At 38.8% G+C, this 20492-nt stretch overlaps 1 protein-coding gene and 1 gene segment (V, D, J or C); both read left to right on the forward strand.

The window, feature by feature from the left end:
• LOC148000932 (T cell receptor alpha variable 22-like) overlaps window positions 1-20492 on the forward strand; it is a 322393-nt gene that overhangs the window by 162055 nt on the left and 139846 nt on the right.
• On the forward strand, window positions 8099-19259 carry LOC148000933 (uncharacterized). The gene is made up of 4 exons (XM_087586739.1): window positions 8099-8150; window positions 8310-8596; window positions 17439-17832; window positions 17928-19259. The coding sequence occupies exons 1-4, from the start codon at window positions 8099-8101 to the stop codon at window positions 18239-18241; spliced, it is 1047 nt and encodes a 348-aa protein (XP_087442865.1). The 3' UTR covers window positions 18242-19259.

Here is a 20492-nt window from a genome sequence, read left to right on the forward strand (position 1 = left end):
CATATTTACCTCAACACCATCCCTGTTCCATCCCTACTCCTGCTAGTGTTATCTTCCTCCAAATGTTCCCAGTCTGCATTTGTCTCTCCCTTTTTCGACATATATATATATATGTATGTATGTAAGTATGTATATATATGTGTGTGTGTATATATATATTCATTCACGACACATACATATATATCATATACATATGCATCATATATAAACATTATAGAAAAAATTTGCTTTCTGGCTTTCTGGCCCACTCAGCTTTCTTAGAGAAGCCAGGACCATCTGTCCAAGGGAGGACTACCTATAGTGGACCGGGCCTACTCACAGACATTATTTATCAAGAACACGCTACACAGATATGGTTAAACGCCATTCTGAGTGAAGAGGTTGCTCAGTTAAAGTTTCTTCTTCCCAAATGACTGTACATTGTATCATGTTGCCCAATATACATGCCACAGTTGAACACTCATCAATTTGACATAAACATATCAGTAAAAAATCATAAGCTTTCGTTTCTTGGCAATTCCTAGGATTTCATGTTAATATCATAATCTAAAACAGAGTATGACTTTAAAATGCTCACCGTCTTTAAACAATTCATACTTTACATTCTCAGAGACCCTTTAAATGCTCTTAAGAATCCATCTTAATATCTTAAGGATGGATTCTTGAACAATGAGAACAAATTAAAACCAGGGAACAGCTACAATCAGATTAAAGATAAGCCCACCAGCATGAATGCTCATTATTGGTGTCGGGAACTCACTCATGATTTTCTGAGCTCCAAGGGGCTTGGCTATCTCCACTTCAACAGGTTTTCCATGAACAGCACATGTGGCTTCTTTCATAGGCTCAAGGTGGGCCCACCCTACAGCTGCCACTGTACCTGACTGACTGTCCCACAGTCCCAAGTCCTAATGTCTTCAACATGTCAGAGTCTCCACTTCTGCTGAGGCTGCACCCTCATTAAAGGCCTCTCCCTGCTGTTCACCATTGACTCCTTTAATCTGGATCCCCAGTGAAATTATGTCTATATGTCTTCATCCTGCCATTTTAATTGTTTGGTTCTGTAGTACATTTGAAATCTGTAACTCCTTCACCATCTTTGTTGTTTGTGATCGCTTTAGCTCTCTTTGGTCTTTTGTACCTCCATACAAATTTTGTAGATCATTTTTCTCTCTTTGTCTATGAGAAATGGCTTTGAAATTTTGTTTAAGGTTTATATGAATTAATCTTGTAAAATTTGCAGTTCTACCAAAAACCAGAATGTACATATGATACAATCATAGTAAAAAAAAAAAACTGGTATATTCTTAATGTGATTTCCCTTGCCTTATCTTTTCAGTAATTAGTCTTTGAAGGTCTTGTCTTAAATTTGGTTAATATGTACTTAATTTTGCACAGGGTGACAGCCATCATTTTAGTCTTCTACATAATCTGTTTTTCACCAGCACCATTTACTGAAGAAAATGTCTTTTCACCATCGAATGTGCTAGAGTTGTGTGTTTTACTTCTAAGTCCTCGAGTCCAATTCCACTGGTGTGTGTGTGTGTAGGTGTGTGTGTGTGTGTGTGTGTGTGTGTGTGTGTGTGTGTGTGTGTGTGACTTGAGTTTTGTAGCAGGTAAAGCAGATATCACAGGATATTTTCATATATTTTCTTCAGTTTCTACAAATGGAACATGTTGAAAAGCATGGATATAGTTCATCAAAGGTCTGGGAGAATCTGGCATTCGGTGTCCTGTCCTGACCATATCTCTGTGTGGAGGCTCTGATTGCTTCACTCTCACTGCCTGCTATGGATCTATTTATGTGGTTTAGGTCTTCCTGAAGTAAACTTGGCAATTCATATATATATCCAGGAATTTATCAACTTTTATATTTTCATCTAATTTTATATTTTCAACTTCTTAGAGTATAGTTTAAAAATAAACAACCTTAACAGCCCACAGGGTTTATTTATAACTCAAACCACCCATTTTACCTATAGCTTTATGAATTTGTGTTAGTGCATCCCTTTGTTAATAGGGATAATAAAAGATTTTCAATCTTTTCCTTTAACAAACTATTTTTGTTTTATTTTTAATTTTTTGTCCTATACCTTCCATTTCATGTTCTGCATTATAATTACTTCTGTTTTATTACTTCTTCTGTTTTGAGGTTTTGCTTCTTTCTTTCTCTAGGACCTTGAGGTGCATCATTAACATTAGTTTGTTTAGTTAATGATTCTCCTACTTTATTTTTATCTTGCCTATCTTTTTAGTTGTTACTTGAGAATTTCATAATATATAACTTTTGTTTAATCAAATTCAATCCTCATTCCCCAATTTCTAAACACACTTCTATTCAACTTATAATACCCTTCCCATGAACCTCAAGTCCTATCTTTGTTTAGAGCTACTGAGTCTACTTAGAAGTTCGGTATGTGGATGAATGTGGAACCAGGTACTGGATCATCGGTAGATGTCCATGGCAACATGACTGAAGAATACTGACTCTCCTTCTCTAGCAGTTACTGGACATTAATAGCTTGTTCCTTGGGGTGAAACTCCATGAGCCTATCCCCCATCTATGTGGTAATTTTGGATGGCTTGATTGTATACATCTTGTGCATGTGTCACAGCCAATTATCCATTCAATCGCTAATGGACTGTTATTCTGTTTCCATGTCCTAGTTATTGCAACCAGTGTAGCAATGAACACGGATAATCAAGTCTCTTTGTAGTAAGGATATAGTGTCCTTTGAGAATCTGCCCTGAAGTGGTATAGCTGGATCATAAGGTCGGTCTATTTTTACTTTTCTGAGTAACACCCACATTAGTTCCCATAGTGGCGACACTAGTTTACACTACCAAGAGTGATTAAGAATCCCCCTGTCTCCACATCATCATCTGTCATTTTTCTCTTTGCCATTCTGACTGGAATAAAACTAAACCTTAAAATAGTTTTAATTTAAATAGCATCCTGAGTGAGGTAACCCAGTACAAAAGAGCACACATGGTACGCACTCACTGATAAGTGGATTATTAGCCCAAAAGCTTGGAACACCTAAGAAAAAATTACACAGATCATATGAAGCTCAAGAAGACGGAAAGCCAAAATGTGGATACTTCAGTCCTTCTTAGAACAGAGAGCAAAATACTCACAGGAGGAAATACAGGGACAAAGAGTGGAGTAGGGACTGAAGAAAAGGTCATCCAGAGACTGCCCCACCTGGGGATACATCCCATATGCAGCCACTAAACTAAGTCACTATTGCTGATGCCAAGAAGTATTTGCTGACAAGAGCCTGATATGGATGTCTCCTGAGAGACTCTGCCAGAGCCTTACTGAAACAGATGAGGATGCTTGCAGCTAACCACTGGACAGAGAATGGGGACCCCAGTGGAGGAGTTAGAGAAAATACTAAAGGAGCTGAAGGGGTTTGCAACCCCATAGGAAGAACAACAATATAAACCAACCTGACCTCACCAGAGCTCCCAGGGACTAAACCCCAATGAATGAGTTCACATAGAAAGACCCATGGCTCCAGCCACATATGTAGCAGAGAATGGCATTGTCCAGCATCAATAGGGGGAAAAGCCCTTGGTTCTGTGAAGTCTTGTTTCCCCAATTTAGGGGAATGCCAGGGTGTTGAGGTTGAAGTGGGTGGGTCGGAGTGGGAACATCCTCATAGAAGCAGGGGGAGGAGGAGGAAGTATGGGAGGGGGAGGGAAGGAGATAACATTTGAAATGTAAATACATAAAATATCCAAGAAAAAAAAACAAAAAAATTAGCTTTAATTTTCTTTTCTCTGGTGGGTAATGATTTTGATATATATATAAAAAAATTATGTGTATTTCTTCCTTTAAAAACTATCTTTATTTCAAATCCCATTTTTATTAGGTTGTTTCTGTCTTGCTATTTCGTACTTGTCTTCAGCAGTGTGCATCTGAGAAAGGTGTTTCCATTCCCTAGGCTGCCTCTTCACTCACATGATGGTCTTTGTGTGGTATAGAAGGTTCCAGTTTCACAGAGTCCTGATCATTGATTGACAGTCTTGGTGCCTGTGCCACTGGAGCCCTGTTCAGAAAGTGCCTTTAAGTTGAAGCAAATTCCCTACTTTCCCTTCTAATAGTTCAGGATGTCAGGTCTTATGCTGAGGCTCTCAATACACTTGGAATTGAGCTTTGTTCAGAGTGACATATAAGGATCTAATTATAGTTTGTAGGAGAAAGCCTGTCTATCACGGTTGATGTGTTCTTTTTTGAAGAGTTCTTAAGTTTGATTTGAAAGTCCTTTATTGAGAGTTTTTGCTTGTATGTGCATTATGGAAATTTGTCAAATTTTTTTCTTTTTGTTAACTTTTTTTACTGGATTTGGTATCAGGGTAATACTGCATTCATTAAAAGAATTTAGAAATATCCCTTTCTTGTGGATTTATGGAATAATTTGAGGAATACAGTGTCAGTTCTCTGAAGGTCTAATAGAACTCTGTGCTGAATTCATCTGCCCTTTGTCTTTTTCTAGATGGAGAAAGGATTTTGTTTGTTTGGTTTAGTTTTTGTTGTGTTTTGTTTTGACAAAGTCTTTCTGTGTTGTAGCACTCACTGTCCTGGAACATGCTATGTAGACAAGGCTGGCTTGTAACTCAGAGTTATTCAACTGTCTCTGCCTTCCCACTGCTAGGATTAACAGCATGTGTCTTTTCCCTTCCTGGATAGGGGATTTTAATTACAGCTTTCATCTTGTAGATTGTAAAATGTCTTGTTCAATGTTTTTACTTCATTTTGATTTAACTTTGGTAAGTCTTAGGAAATTGATCTGTTCTCTTTAGATTTTCTAAAAAGACTTAAACATAAATGTTTGTAGTACATTCTTCTGATTTTATGAATTTCTTTTGTGTCTGTTATAGTGTATTCTTTTCATCTATAACTTTATTAATGTTGACTTTATCACTTTCTTTTGATTAATTTTGACTTTATCACTTTCTTTGGGTTAATTTGGGTAAAAGCATAATAGTCTTTTTAAAGACCAAGCCTGGGTTTAATAAATAAATTGCATTTCTTGCTTTTAATTAAATTCATCCCTGATTTGATTATTTCTTTCTATTTATTATTTTAGGAGTGTCATTTCTAAGAACTTTCTAAGGCTTTTCAGTATATACTTAGCTACAAACTGGATATTTCTCAATTTGTTTTGATGTAGGTCCATCTCCTTTGCTGGGTGTGGTAAACATGCCTTCAACCCCAGCACCCAGGAGGTAGTGGCAGGTGGATGTTTGTGACTTTGAGGCCAACCTGATGAGAACTCACAACTACATAGTGAATTCCAGGACAACCAGGATTAGAAATAGAGAGACTGTCTCAAAATAGAACAAATAAATAAATAAATAAATGCCTCCAGTGTGCCCCATAGATATTGTTATGTTGTGTTTTCATTTTCTTTGAATTCTAGGGGTTTAAAATTTCCCATCTTGGCTCCATTGCCAGTCACTAGTGTGGTATTTAGTCTCCATGGCTTGTGCTCTTGCTGCAGTTTCCACTGCTTTTATCAGCCATCTTTATTGCACTGCTATGAGATATAATACAAGATTTTATTACAATGTCCTATATTTGTTGAGACTTGCTTTCTGTCATAATACGTGGTCAATCTGTAAACATTTTCATGGGACATTGAGATGTATGCATATTCTCCAGTGCTTGGGTTCAATATTCTAGGTGATCTATTCTATTGGTAAGACTTTTCACCAAAGTCTCATTTCATTGATGGTTTAATTTTCTGCAACATTTCAGTTTGGTTTTCTTCAGCAATTGTATTATGTTGTTAAACTGTGTTTTCATGACTTGGATAACTCCCTTATTTCATTCATTTCTTTCATTTGTTTGCTTTGTTTTGGATTTGTTTTGTTTTGTTTTGTTTTTACTGTATTTGTGTCTGTGTTCAGTTGTTTAAGCACACTTAGAATCACTCTTTTGAATTCTTTGTCTGGAATTTCTTCCAGGCAATGTGTATGGGATTAGTGATGTGTGGAGTAGACCTATATCTTGGTTTCACACTTGTTTCTGTGTTAGAATTTCACATCTAGAGTACATTATTGGTTATGGTTCTTCCTTCTTCTTTTCCTTCCTTTACTACTCCCCCATCCCATGATCCTTGTTCAATCTGCCTTTCTTCTTAGTAGAGGCACATACAATGTACAGGAAAAGATTAAGTGTGAGTCAGTTTCCCACATGGGTCTGGTACAGAATGTTCCAGAATGGCATGTGCTATCCCAAGCTGGAGCAGTCAGGTAGCCTGTTTGTTACAAAAGCCTGTGGCCTGGGCTGCTGGAACGAAGTTCCTAGAGGTTTTAGATGGATCTAGTGCAGCAGGCTGGCCAGGGACTGGAGGATAGTTTCTGAGATGTGTACACCTAAGCAGGGGAAACAAATCCTTTTCTGGAGGAAGCCCATGGATTGTGTTTCTTGTTTACTAAGTTTCTGGGTGAGGTAGGCACCTAAGCATAGGAATCCATGTTGCTTTCTTGTTGTAGGAAGCTGAGTATGATAGATTTCTGGAGCAAAATTCAAGGGATTCCTGGAAGCTGTTGGTGGGTCTGGTTCATGTGCCCATGGACAATCATGACGCTTAGTTCCCAGGTGGTATAAGTGGGTCTCACCAGAAGAGGTTTTCTCTACTATTCTAATGAAAGGTTATAATTATAAACCTTTCTTTTAAAACTTAAGTCTTCTGTAAACTTTTTAACCTAAAAGTTATATTGAGAGAGAGAGAGAGAGAGAGAGAGAGAGAGAGAGAGAGAGAGAGAGAGAGAGAATGAACTTGGTGGCTAACATTTGATGGATAAAATATGCACACGTCTTTGGAAGGTAACTATGCTCACCATCACACCATCAAGCCCCATTCATCTTTACATAGAACATGCTGAATAATAATGAGGAAAGAAATATCAGAATTAAAAGACGCCATGGATCTAACAGACATCCACAGAACACTTCACCTAAAGCTTCAAAGTACAAATTCCTCCTCTCCATAGCACATGGGACATTTTCTAAAGTAGATCACACTACTGGTAATAATTTAATCCTTAACAAATACAAAAGAATTAAAATGAATGCTTGTTTCTTATAAGATTGTGGTGGGATAGGATTAGAAATTATTAGCAAGAGAAACTGAACAATTACATAAGATGGGAAAAGAGCTGATGATACATTGAAAACAACAATGGAAAAACTCCAAAATTCTTAGAATAAAATGAAAAATAAATCACAAATTATAAAAACATTTTAGGTGGTCCCCAGCTCCAAAAAAAGAAAAGAAAAGAAAATCTTTTAGGTTCATTAAAAGCAGTTATAGAGACAGGAATATGGTTTAGTGTGTAAACTGCCTTTCCTCTCTCTCTCTCTCTCTCTCTCTCTCTCTCTCTCTCTCTCTCTCTCTCTCTCTCTCTCTGTTTTCAAGGGCCAGTTGCTCAAAAGGGGTGCAATCACTTTATGTGTGCCAATTTTCTGTGTAGTTGTGTTGTTTGATTACTATCAGTTTTAAAATCTTTTCACTGTGTAGGTTCTCACTGGTTCCAGAAATTCCAAATTTGTACATCTTGGGGTGGCTAGTGTCTGAACAGGCATTGTATCCTGGTTGGGCTGGCAGGAGAACAGTGAGATCCATTAATGGAGTATCTGTCTCAATGTCTTCTAATTCTACTTAGCATTAACTATTCTGTATGCTGGATGAAGCTGTCAGGAATGTCTCAGAAATATTTATTCTAAGATTATAGAAATATATAAAACTGTGTGCTATAGGTAGATAACATTCAATCAGTTCTCAGCTCTGCATTCTATAACTGTAAGACAAATTTTGAATAAAAGCAAAAAAATTAAATTAAGAAAAGTAATATCATAAAGGGGACTGGAGCAGCTGGTGCAGCAGAAAGGAGCTATCCACAAGGTGGCAGAGCATCTCCATGGCTGCAAACTCACAAAGAGACTCTCTGCTTGCCTGTCCTAAGAGAAGCCTGCAATCAGCAGCCCTCTGTATAGACAGATGAAGAAGCCTCAATGCTTTGACACAGAGCTGATCACAGAAGCATCCTGTCTGACTGAAGGCCACAGTCCGGAGGGAGAGCAATGAAGACACTGACTGAACCATTGTTCCTGTTCTTCTGGCTGCAGCTGAACTGTGAGTGAGAGCTTTGGGGGAACAAGGTGTTTGTCAGTGTTCGTTATCAGTCTGTGGAGCAGACTGGCCTTTTCCAGATTTTCTGAAATCACTGTAGTAAGGAAAGAAATGTCTGGAGAATGGCAGCCTCATGGTCTCCTTCTCTTTTCTTTTGCACAGGTGTGAGCAGAGGAGAGCAGGTGGAGCAGCACCTGTCTCACCTGAGTGTCCGGGAGGGAGACAGTGCCGTTATCATCTGCACCTACAGAGACAGCCTTTCCTCGTATTTCTACTGGTACAAGCAAGAGCCTAGAGCAGGTCTCCAGTTGCTTATTATGCAGGATTTCTGGAGTACAGAAATAAAAGAAGGACAAGGAATCATTGTCCTACTGAACAAGAAAGACAAACGGCTCTCGCTGAACATCACATCTGCCCATATTGGGGACTCTGCCACATACTTCTGTGCAGTCAGTACACAGTGCTCTTCAGGCACGTCCTGTCTGTACATAAACCTGAGACCATGGCCAAAGACAGATGCATTTTCCTCTGTTGAGATAAGGAGTTTCCTGTATTTTATGCTTAGGAAACAGATGTTCTAATACATCTTAAAATCCTGTTTCTAAAACATACAATGAGCATATTGAATGATGTCTTAGTGAGAATAACTAATTAGATGTCAACACTCTAGAGTTGATTGACAGGTGCCATTTAGATTGCCCCCACTCTAAAGACATCTCAGTGCAACTGGTGGAGAATACTCATAATACAAAGGTTCTTATCTTTTAATAATGGTACTTAGTATGTCCACTAGGATATTAATGGATGCTATAGAAAATCATTAAAATAGAAAGCAATTTTTTCAAGTATCAGAACTTGATGTGTGTTTGTGTGATATATATTTCATTTACGTATAGCATATATTATTTTAGATAAACATTAGATATGATCCCCTATGTTGGCTGCTTCTCCTCCTCATCATCTTCTTCCTCTTCCTCTTCCTCTTCTTCTTCTCCTTCTTCTTCCTCCTCTGCCTCTGACTCTGCCTCTCCTCCTCCTCCTCCACCTCCTCCTCCTCCTCCTTCTCCTCCTCCTCCTATTTCCCTTCCTCTTCTTCAATTGAGATGGTCTCACTATGCATCTCTGAATGTCTTGGAACTCACTGTGAATAAAAGGCTGACCTCACTCTCTCAGATATTCACCTGCCTCTGCCTCCCAAATACTGAGATTAAAGCCATGTGCTATTTCCTATGGTTTTTAAAACACACGTAGTGCTAGTCATTCCTCTTCCTTCTTCCTTTTTTTTTGTGTATATTGTTCTCTATCCAGTATCTCCAATTTTTCCTATTTCTTTATTTAAAAAAAAAAACGCACCCTTGGCATTCTAAGCCTCTCACTATAATGCTTTCTCCCCACTACGATACTTTTTTACTTTTCCAGTTTCTGCATTTCCTCAGGCCAATTACTCACATCTTAAGACTGTAATCTGGAAATCACAATTAAGAGAGACTTTGTGGGTCTGGGTTACCTCACTCAGTGTAATATTTTCTAGTTCCAAGTCCCATCCATTTACCTGCACAGGTCACGACTTTATTTTCTTTATACCTGAATAGTACTCCATAGGAAATGCACCAGTTTTTCATGAGCTCTTCATGAAAAGGCATTCAGTTTGGGGGCATTTAGCTCATTTCTACTTCCTAGCTATTATGAATATAGGAGCAGTGAGCATGGCTAAGCAAGTATTAATGGAAAAGAATGTCTAGTCTTTGAACACATACAAGGAGTAGGACGGCTAGGTCATGTGGTAGATTTATTTTTAGGGTTCTCCACATGGGCTTCCAGAGTGACTGGACCAGCTTCCCTTCCTATTAACAGTCAGTGAGGGCTCCAGGTCCCCACAGCCTTCCCAAGATTTGTTGTCAATTGTCTTGTGTATCTTAGCTATTCTTATTAGGATAAGATGAAATCTCAAAGTATTTTTAATCTGACAATTGTCAAGAATATTATATACTTTGAATATTTCTTAGCCACTTTTATTTCTTCTTTAAGTGCTCTCTATCCTAAACCATAGCCCATTTTGTAACTGAGTAGTTTGGTTTTGACAATTTAAAAATTCTTTTATATACATAGTAGTCCTTGGTCATGTATCTAACTGGCTATAATTCTCTCTCATTTTGTGAGCTTCCTCTTAATTGGCTTGTTTCTTTACTGTGTAGAAACTTTATAGTTCTATGAAGTCACATGCTTCCCTGCGTCCACTTACCTCATTTGGTAGCCAGGCCCATTTTTCCCCAGGCTGAACTTGATGGAGGGAAGCTTAACTGGATGTGTGTGAGTGCAGTGTAGCATCACACTTGGGAACACACTTGGGCCCAGCTTCAAAGAACTGGTTTGGATTTTTTAGGGCAAAGGTTGCATTTATGCCCCTGGGGAGGTGGCCAGGGTCTCTGGGACAAGATTTGTGTGGTTGTGTAGCATTGGCTAGGGCAGAGGCATTTGAAGAGACTTCATCTGCATACTCAGGGGCTGAACCAGGGCGGGGACTCATGAGGTGAAACAAGCAGTGAAGTAAGTTCTTCCTAGTGTGGATGGTGGGAGAGTCAGCTTGATGGTGCCAGACTGGGAGGAAGGAGGAAGCCAACTTCTGCCATCCTCCTGTTTGAGGTATTCAGGATTGAATCTCCCTTAGCCCTTCCTCCATAACCCTGGGCAATCAATTATGCTCCCCCCATCCTACAGGTCAGATTTTGTCCTTAATTTTTGGACAAAATGAATCCTCTTAAGAAACTCTTTCCCTACATCTACATGATCTAAGGTACTATCTATGTTTTCTTCTATCAGTTTCAGTGTTTCACATTCACAATGGGAACTTTGATCTACTTGGGTTTAGGCTTTGTGCAAGGTGATAGATAAGTAAGTTCATTTTTCTACAAGTGGGCATCAAATTTTTCCACATTGTCTGGGGAAGGTCCTGGTTTTCAGCACCATAGTCAAAATAGGAGATGGCAGAACTTTTATGCACTAGTGTTTGGGTCTTTGTTTTCATTTCATTGGTCCATGTTTTTAATGCTACTATCATATTATTTTATATGCCATGGCGAGTTACTTTTGTGATCCTTATGGCATGATTATACACACACATGTGCACGCGCGCGCGCACACACACACACACACACACACACACACACATACACACACATGACCGTGGCCAGAGCCCCATTCAAGTGTGGGCAATTTCTACTGAAATGTGTAAATGTGTTCCTAGTGTTGCTAGTTATTTCCAGGTATGATAATAAAGGATTTGATCTTCCCCAAACAGTTTTAACTTCCTGAACAATAGAGCAAAGTGTGCCTTGTGAATTGAACAAGACTAAAACCAGAAACATTTTATTATTATTATTATTATTATTATTATTATTATTATTATTATTATTATTATTAATGGATTTACTTATTCACTTTGCATCCCAATATCAGTTCTCCTTCTCACAATACCCTTTCACACAGATTTTACCTCCATTCTCTTCTTACTTTTTCCCCTGAGAAGGAGGAGACTATGAGTATATACTCTCCCCAACACCCCCCATCCATGCACATCCAGACACTGGATAAGGTGGAATGTCAAGGTTGCTTTGATTTGTAGGAGATTTCTCTGTTCTGTTAGCTCTGGACCTTATTTTTTAAATTGGGTTATTTGTGTTGGTGTCTACCTCCTTGAGTTCCTTCTATATTTTAGATATTAATCCTTTGTCAGATGTGGGTAGGTGAAAGTATTTTCCCAATATGTAGGGTGTCATTTTGTTCTATTGAAGGGGTCCTTTGACCTACTGAAGATTTTCAGATTTATGAGGTCCCATTTTTTAGTTATTGATCTTAGTGCCTGAGCTATTGGTGATGTGTTCAGGAAGTTGTCTCTTCACCAAGAGGTTTAAGGCTATTCTCTACTTTCTGTTCTATTAGATTTAGTTTATCTGATTTTATGTTGTGGTCTTTGATCAACTGTGATTTGAGGTTTGTGCAGGGTGATAAATAGGAATTATTTGCACTCTTCTACATGAGACCATCCAGTTAGATAAGCACTTTTTGTTTAAGATGCTCTAGTTTTCCATTGTATCAGTTTGGTTTCTATTTCAAAAAATCAAGTGACCACATATGTGTGGGTTTGTTTCTGGGTGCTCTATCTGATTCCATTGATCAACCTGTTTGTTTATATACCCAAACCAAGCAGTTTTTATTACTATTTCTCTTTAGTACAGCTGGAAGTCAGGGATAATTATATCTCCAGAATTTTGTGCGTTTTTTTTCTTTTTGCAGGTTAGTTTAAGCTATCATGTTTCTTTTTTCTATATGAGGCTGAGAATTTGGGAACAAATTTCGATGTTCCTGTGTGAAAGTATGATGATACCTCTATTTTATTCAATACATAAAACCTAAATCTAAATGGATTCTAGATTAAAAATAAAAGAGCAAAGCTATAAACCATATGTTAACAAACATGGTGTAGATTCTTGTGAATGGTCTAGGCAAGTCTTAAGTATTTTACTGGAATGGGAAGGAAAAATGAAAACAAATAAAATGATCTTTATGGTTCAAAGTACTTTAACAATAACATGAGAATGGCCCCACAATGGGAACAAAGTATTTACAATTCATTTATCTGATAGCACGCTTCAAACCACAATTCATAATCCTCTGCATACTTTAGCAATAAACAAAGTAATAACATAGGTTTAAAAATGAGCAAAAAGTTGCGTAGGTGGTCTTCTAATGATTTTATGGAAATGCTTGATAAACACATGGAAGAATGTTGAACACTGTGAATTTTTAGAGAAGGACAAAATTCTAAGAGTATACTGTACAGGTGGTGGTTTGAATAGGTACACCCACCCCAAAAGATTCCTGTGTTTGAATATGGAGCGGCACTATTAGTAGGTATGGCTTTATTGGAGGAAGTGTGGCCTTGTTAGTGGAAGTATTGCACTGTGGAGACAGGGCTTTGAGGCCTTAAGTGCATCCAGTCTGTGTTCATTGCCTGAGGATCAAGAGGCAGAGCTTTCATCTCCTTCAGCACCATGACTGAGCATTACCAGGATTCCCACCATGATGATAATGGGCTACACCTGTCTGTTATCTGTAATGTCCATTAACTATAAGCTAGCCCCAATTAAATTTTTATTGAAACAGTTGTCTTGGCCATACTGCCTTTTCACAGCAATAATATCATAAGACAACACCACTCACTCCCACTAATACTGAAAATATAAAATAGAGACAATAGAACAAGTTTTGTCTAAAGTCTGGAGAATTTGAAATCAGCATACACTGTTTATGGGAAGGAAAAATATTGAAGCTGCTCTGGAAAATAGTAATTAATTTCCTAGTAATGTACTAAAGAGATGTGAAAGTGTGTATTACATAAGAAGTAGTATACAAGTGCTCATACCTGTGTACCCATAACTTCACAAAGTGGGAATAACCCAGTGGCTGCCAATAGATGACTGGAAAATACGTAGCCAACCCATGGAAAGCAATGTCACAGCAGTGGGAAAAAATAACGTATTGACCTCTGCTAAAAAATGAAGTGTGAAATACACAAAAGCACATGATAGGAACCAACTGCAACAGACCACATATGTAATAGCTATTAACCTATTAACAAAATTCTATCAGTGGCAGAATTAGAGAGAAAAAGACAGGAGTAACTATTCCTAGGTATGAAGTTGATTTTTGGGGTGAGGAACTTTGTTAAAATTTATTTGATGATGTTGAGATAGTTTTGTGTGTAGTACAATAATCATAGACTACACTTGAATGGCTGAGTAATACAGTGTATGAATGCTCATTCAATAGAATATTCACAATACAAAGCTATAACAAACCGAAAAACATTAAGAGTAGACAGCTTGAAAGTGAAATCAAAGCTCTCCCCTCCAAGCCTCTTAAGACCCTGTTCATTTTGATCCTGTCATCTGGACTGGGACACTCACCACCTCCTGCCTGGGGCTCTCACAACCTGCTCACCACACCAATGTTTCTGTCCTTCCTGGAAGTCTGTCTTTAAACAGTGAGGTTTACATACTGTCCTAGTTTTCTTTCTATTGCTGAAATAAAATCCGACCAAAACCAGATCAGAGAGCGAAGGGTTAATTTGGCTCACACGTTACAGACCATCATCATAGGAAGCCAAGGCAGGAAGTCAAGGAAGAACCCAGAGTCAGGAACTGAAATAGAACCATGGAGGGAAACTGCTAACTGAGTTGAACCTCGTTGATCCTCATGTTTCAGGAGAATTCTTATTTTGAAACAACACAGAACTACAAGAATGGGAGTCCCATTACCCACAGTGAGGTTGGTACTTTCACTTTGATCACTAACCAAGAAAATGCTCCATAGATTTGCTTGCATGCCAGTGGAAATGCATTTTATCCAGTATCGGTTCCTTCTTTCTAGATGACTATTGCTTGTGTCAAGTTGACAAAAACTAGTACAAGTTGATCCCTTTACTTCTCACCACATAAACACCAGTAGTAAAACCATAACCTTCCATTTCTTGTTTGTTCCCAAAGATGTAATGCTAATACTGCAATTAAAATATAGTATGACTTTAAAAGTTCAACCTTATTTAAAATGTCTCTTTCAATATCCAATTTTCAATTGTGTGCTCCTATAAAAATTATATGTGTGTGTGTATATATATGTATACATTACATATTATAATTTAAACACATTATATTATGTATAACAATGTAGTAATATTATATAATGTTATTTTATATCATATATTATAATATTATAAGTAATGACATTATAATGGAAATATATCACATTATATAATAACATTATATATGTAATAAATGATAAAATTTTTATACAAGACAACAATTAAAAACTGTACTTTTGAATCAATCAACCAATCAGACACCGCAGAGCTCACAGGGAATAAACCATCAACAAAAGTGTACGCATGGAGGTACCCATCGCTCCAGCTGCATATGTGTAGAGGGTGGCCTTGTTGGGTATCAGTGAGAGGAGAGGACCTTGTTCCTGTGACTACTGGATGCCCCAGTGTAGGGGAATACCAGGGCGGGGAGGAAGGAGAGAGTAGATAGGGAACACTGTCAGAGAAGCAGGGGGAGAGTGGATGGGGTAGGTGGTTCCCAGAGGGCAACCTGGGAAAGGGAATAACATTTGATATGGAAATAAAGAGAATAATGAATAAAATAAATTAAATAACATAATATTAAAATACAAAAAAACTGTACTTTTAAAGAGACACTGGATATTATAAATAGGCATCAAACTTTTAAAGTTAAAATGATATATAATGGGCTGGAGAGATGGCTCAGAGGTTAAGAGCACTGTCTGCTCATCCAGAGGTCCTGAGTTCAATTCCCAGCAACCACATAGTGGCTCACAACCATCTATAATGAGATCTGGTGCTCTCTTCTGGCCTGCACGTGTACATGCAGGTGCAATGCTGTATACATAATAAATAAATCTTTAAAAAATGATATATAATATATATTTATCACATAGATTGTTTCTGTGTGCTTATGGTACTCTGTGTGGGTGTCCATGTTGTGTGTGATATGTATGTTAATACTTGTGTGTGCATGTTATGTGTTTGTGTCTGTGTGATGTTTGTGATGTGTATGTATGTGTATGGCATATATTCAGTGTCAGTACTGTGTATGGTGTGTGTGTAGTTGTGTGTGTGAGATGTTTGAGTATAGTGTTTATGTATGTTCATCTGTGTAATTGAGGCATTCATGTGCCTTGGTGCATGTATGTTGGTCAGAGGACAACCCGAGTAGATCATATATTACAATATTATAAATTTTTAAAAATGTAATATATTTACATATTTTCACATTCTACCTTATTTGAGACAGGGTCTCGTCTTCAGCACTCTAGGTTACCTGCTCCCAAGTGCTTCCTGGGAGTATATTCTGTCTTTACCTCCCATCTTGCTTTGGATCAGTTGTTCTCAATTTTCCCAATGTTACCACACTTTAATACAGTTCCTATGTTGTGATGACCCTCAACCATAAAATCATTTTCATTGTTACTGTATAACTGCAGTTTTGCTGCTGTTCTTAATTGTGACATAAATATCTGAAACTTCTGAAAATCTTAGGGGACTCCTGTGAAAGGGCCCTTTGATCCATCCACCTAATAGTCTTGACCCACAGATTTAGAAGTGCTGCTCTAGAAGAAATGAGTTTGTGGACATATGCTGCCATGCCCAGTCATACACAAGCTCTGGAAATCTGACCTCAGGGCTTCCTATTTGTGTGCTTTTAAGCACTGACCCATCTCCTAGCTGACTTATTAACATTCTTAAACAAGAATATGAGGTTAGTAATTCAAGTGATTTTTCTGATGTTCTTCAACTATGGGAGTTGAATTCTGTCAATGTAGACAAGTAAAGAATCCTGCTGTATTATATCACTGACAAGGAAGCCGGGTTGCTCTAGGCAATATGGCATCCTTGGATTTTACACATGCTGGGCTCTGTAAATTGCCACAGTAAACTGAAAGCCAGCATGAGTTGCTGGTCTTTTTTGTGTTGTACCTCTTTCTTTCTGATCAAACTTCTGGAAGTATTTGTATATCTGACTTCTTAGATGATTGTCATTCTTCTAACACTTGTGGATTTGAGTTTATTTTCTTTCTACTGTTGCTCTTTAAGTTATGGAGAAATTTGAAAGAAACAGAAGCACACACACACACACACACACACACACACACACTCACACACACATCTTCCACAGCCTCATTCATAGGCTAAACATTCACACATTGCTGGCATATTGCTGGCATAGGTAACCCTTCCCGGGAGACAATCCCCACAGGGAGGAACAGATGAGAGAGGACCCTCTTCCTTCTTGTTCCTGGAAGGAAAGAGGCTGCTGTGACTCAGTCAATGTGTTCCACTGGCCCAGAAAGAGGTTTTAATCACGAGTTTCTTTTCTGGGGACAGTACTTTCACCAGCCATGGAGGTCTCTAGGTTGTAGTTCCTCTAACTCTAGCAAGAAAACCTTCTCATCTGGAGTTCCAGCTTGTCATAGATAGCAGAGGCAATCTAACTTCGCAAATTATCTGTCCCATAATGCATTGCCACCATGGCTGTGGTCGTCATTCACACTCAGTCTGAGAAAACGGCACACAAAATCTGAGGTACACTTCATAATCTGGTTTCATAGGGAATGCTAACAACCCATTCACTTTCACCAAATACTAGAACTATTATCTTAAATTACAAAACACACAATGTACTTTGTGAGAGTTTTGCTTTGTCTATGAAATAGCAACATAGCAGGAGGCAGCAGGCTGTGGACTCTCAAGACACTTGGTTCCTCATATGGCCTCCAGAGGGCGCTGCTGCACTTACTACTGTTCCTTCTTCCTTTGTAGATCTCCACCTGCTCACCTCATCCTTCCTGCAGCTGGCTGAGAATTTAGCAAAGGAAAGTGACAAGAATCGGGTATTCGAAACTTGTTTCAGGTTCCTGTTTGCAGCATCGGTTTTTATCTGTGTAGGAGACTTCTCCGGCAGACTCTTCCTGCTTTCAAGCTCTTGTTTCCTCTGGTACTTTCCAGTTGGTCTGTTTCAGAGTTCCTCCACAACAGTGCTGCAGCCTTCCCAAGGCTCAGCCATGCTCCTGGCGCTCATCCTAGTGCTGGGGATAAACTTTCTCCTAAGTGAGTACACCTTCCTTGTGGTCTCTGTATCCCTGCATTCTGACTGTCCTCAATAAAGTCTGCACTGCACTTACTGACCTAATATTCCCTTCCAGGAGTTGCCCAAGCTCAGTCAGTGACTCAACCTGACGCTCATGTCACTGTCTCTGAAGAAGCCTCTCTACAGTTGAAATGCAAGTATTCCACACCTGGGGCACCTTCCCTGTTCTGGTATGTCCAGTACCCACAGCAGGGGCTGCAGCTGCTCCTCAAGTACTATTCAGGAGACCCAGTGGTTCAAGGATTGAATGACTTTGAGGCTGAATTCAACAAGAGTGACTCTTCCTTCCACCTGCGGAAAGCCTCTGTGCACTGGAGCGACTCGGCTGTGTACTTCTGTGCTCTGAGCTTACAGTGTCTGAGTCTGTAAGGGGAGCTGAACACAAACACCCATGGCTGTGGGTGCTCAGACACAAGATCTCTCCTTGTTGTCTCTGAAGCGTCTCTTTCAACTTGGCGAGGAGGAAAGGGGTGTCAGGCAGTCCCAGCTGCCATTGCACAACTCATTTCCAGTTAAAATATCCACTGTCTGACTTCATCTAAGAAGCTCTTTGCATATTTTCAAAATTATATAATGCTCAATCATAATTCTTTAGAATGGAGGAGACTGTCATTTTTCCTTGAGAACCATTTCCTGAGTGGGCATTGCTTGGACAGTGACTGCGCTAAGCAGCTGGTTGTGCTCATGAGGAAAGACAGAAGCTTTCATTTGTCATTTTGTGTTTTGTCTACACAGGAAGTGGAAGGTGTGCTCTTCAGCTTCTATCCTGAAGTTTGCCTTCACTCCTATCTTTCATGTCAATTTTCCTGTAAATTCTTCTTTTCGTGCTAATTAAACCGATCAGAATTTGTCACGATATTTAAGTACTCCCATATAGGAAAGAACTTGATGCATTTTTAGTTGATATAGAAGTTTATCAAAAACAGAAAAGCTTAGTGATCTGTCATAATTTTGTCAGGAACCATTAAAAACAAAACAGGAGTATAAGGAATTGGAGCTCATTGGTATTTTTTCTAAAGACTTCTTCACAGTTATGAATGTACTATTATAAATGTACTATTCTATTGTTGTTGCCATCTTAAATTCTTCAAATCTACTTTGAGAATTTGTAGTATGAGTCCTTCTGCATCTTTTGTTGGTATGCATTGCTTCCTCCTTTCCATGATTTTACTACGGTAATAATAAACATAGATTCTCTTTTTTTTTTTTTGGAAAGTTTTGTATTTGTTTTTAATTTTTTTAGTTAAAATTACAGTAGATTATGAAGTAATGGGTTTTATCATGGCGAGTTTATACATAAAATATTCATGAGGGGCTGGGGATTTAGCTCAGTGGTAGAGCGCTTACCTAGGAAGCGCAAGGCCCTGGGTTCGGTCCCCAGCTCCGGAAAAAAAGAACCAAAAAAAAATATTCATGAAATACATGATATATAATTATATATAATATATATATAAATGTATAATAAATATGTATAAAATTATACTTGATTTTCATTGATTTTCCTTCTCTACCATGTTTCCTCTCCCTTCCAACTGCTTCAGTTTCTTATCATCATTATTCCTAGTCTGTTTCCTTTTGTTTTTATGAGACAGGGTCTCTCTACTTAGAGCTGTTCTTCCTGGAATTCACTTTGCAGTCTAGGCTGGCCTCAAACTCACAGAGATCTGCCTACCTTTGCCTCCTGAGTTCTGGGATTAAAGTTGTTAACCATACAACCTGGCTATCTGTTGTTTCTTTCTTCTTTCTTTCTTTTTTTGAGATAGAGTTTTGCTGTGTAGTCCTGGCTGTCCTGGAACTTGTTCTGTAGATCAGGTTGACCTCTAACTGCCGGCCTCTGCCTCCCAAGCGCTGGGGTCAAAGATGTGCGCCACACTGCCTGTCTATCTCTCCTTCCTTCCTTCCTTCCTTCCTTCCTTCCTTCCTTCCTTCCTTCCTTATCTTTCTTTCTTCTCCTTCCTTCTTTCTTTCCTTCCATGTAGCCCTGGTTGTCCTGGACCTCATTCTGTAGACCATGATAGTTTCAAACTCACAGAGATGTGCCTGCCTCTGCCTAGTGAGTGCTGGATTAAAGGCATGTGCCACCATTGCCTGGCATTTGTTTTTTTTTTTTTTTTTTTTATTTATTTTTTTTTTTATTTACTTGAGTATTTCTTATATACATTTCGAGTGTTATTCCCTTTCCCGGTTTTCCGGGCAAACATCCCCCTCCCCCCTCCCCTTCCTTATGGGTGTTCCCCTCCCAACCCTCCCCCCATTGCCGCCCTCCCCCCATAGACTAGTTCACTGGGGGTTCAGTCTTAGCAGGACCCAGGGCTTCCCCTTCCACTGGTGCTCTTACTAGGATATTCATTGCTACCTATGGGGTCAGAGTCCAGGGTCAGTCCATGTATAGTCTTTAGGTAGTGGCTTAGTCCCTGGAAGCTCTGGTTGCTTGGCATTGTTGTACTTTTGGGGTCTCGAGCCCCTTCAAGCTCTTCCAGTTCTTTCTCTGATTCCTTCAATAGGGGACCTATTCTCAGTTCAGTGGTTTGCTGCTGGCATTCGCCTCTATATTTGCTGTATTCTGGCTGTGTCTCTCAGGAGCGATCTACATCCGGCTCCTGTCGGTCTGCACTTCTTT

Source organism: Rattus norvegicus, chromosome 15 (assembly GCF_021556685.1).
Source record: "Rattus norvegicus strain SHRSP/BbbUtx chromosome 15, alternate assembly SHRSP_T2T, whole genome shotgun sequence".
NCBI classification, from domain to species: Eukaryota; Metazoa; Chordata; class Mammalia; order Rodentia; family Muridae; genus Rattus; species Rattus norvegicus.

Coding starts and splice junctions, on each gene's coding strand:
- LOC148000933 (XM_087586739.1), top strand. CDS start 8,099: ATGAAGACACTGACTGAACCATTGTTCCTGTTCTTCTGGCTGCAGCTG. Junction 8,151..8,309: donor CTTCTGGCTGCAGCTGAACT/GTGAGTGAGAGC, acceptor TCTTTTGCACAG/GTGTGAGCAGAGGAGAGCAG. Junction 8,597..17,438: donor CTGCCACATACTTCTGTGCA/GTCAGTACACAG, acceptor TCTATGAAATAG/CAACATAGCAGGAGGCAGCA.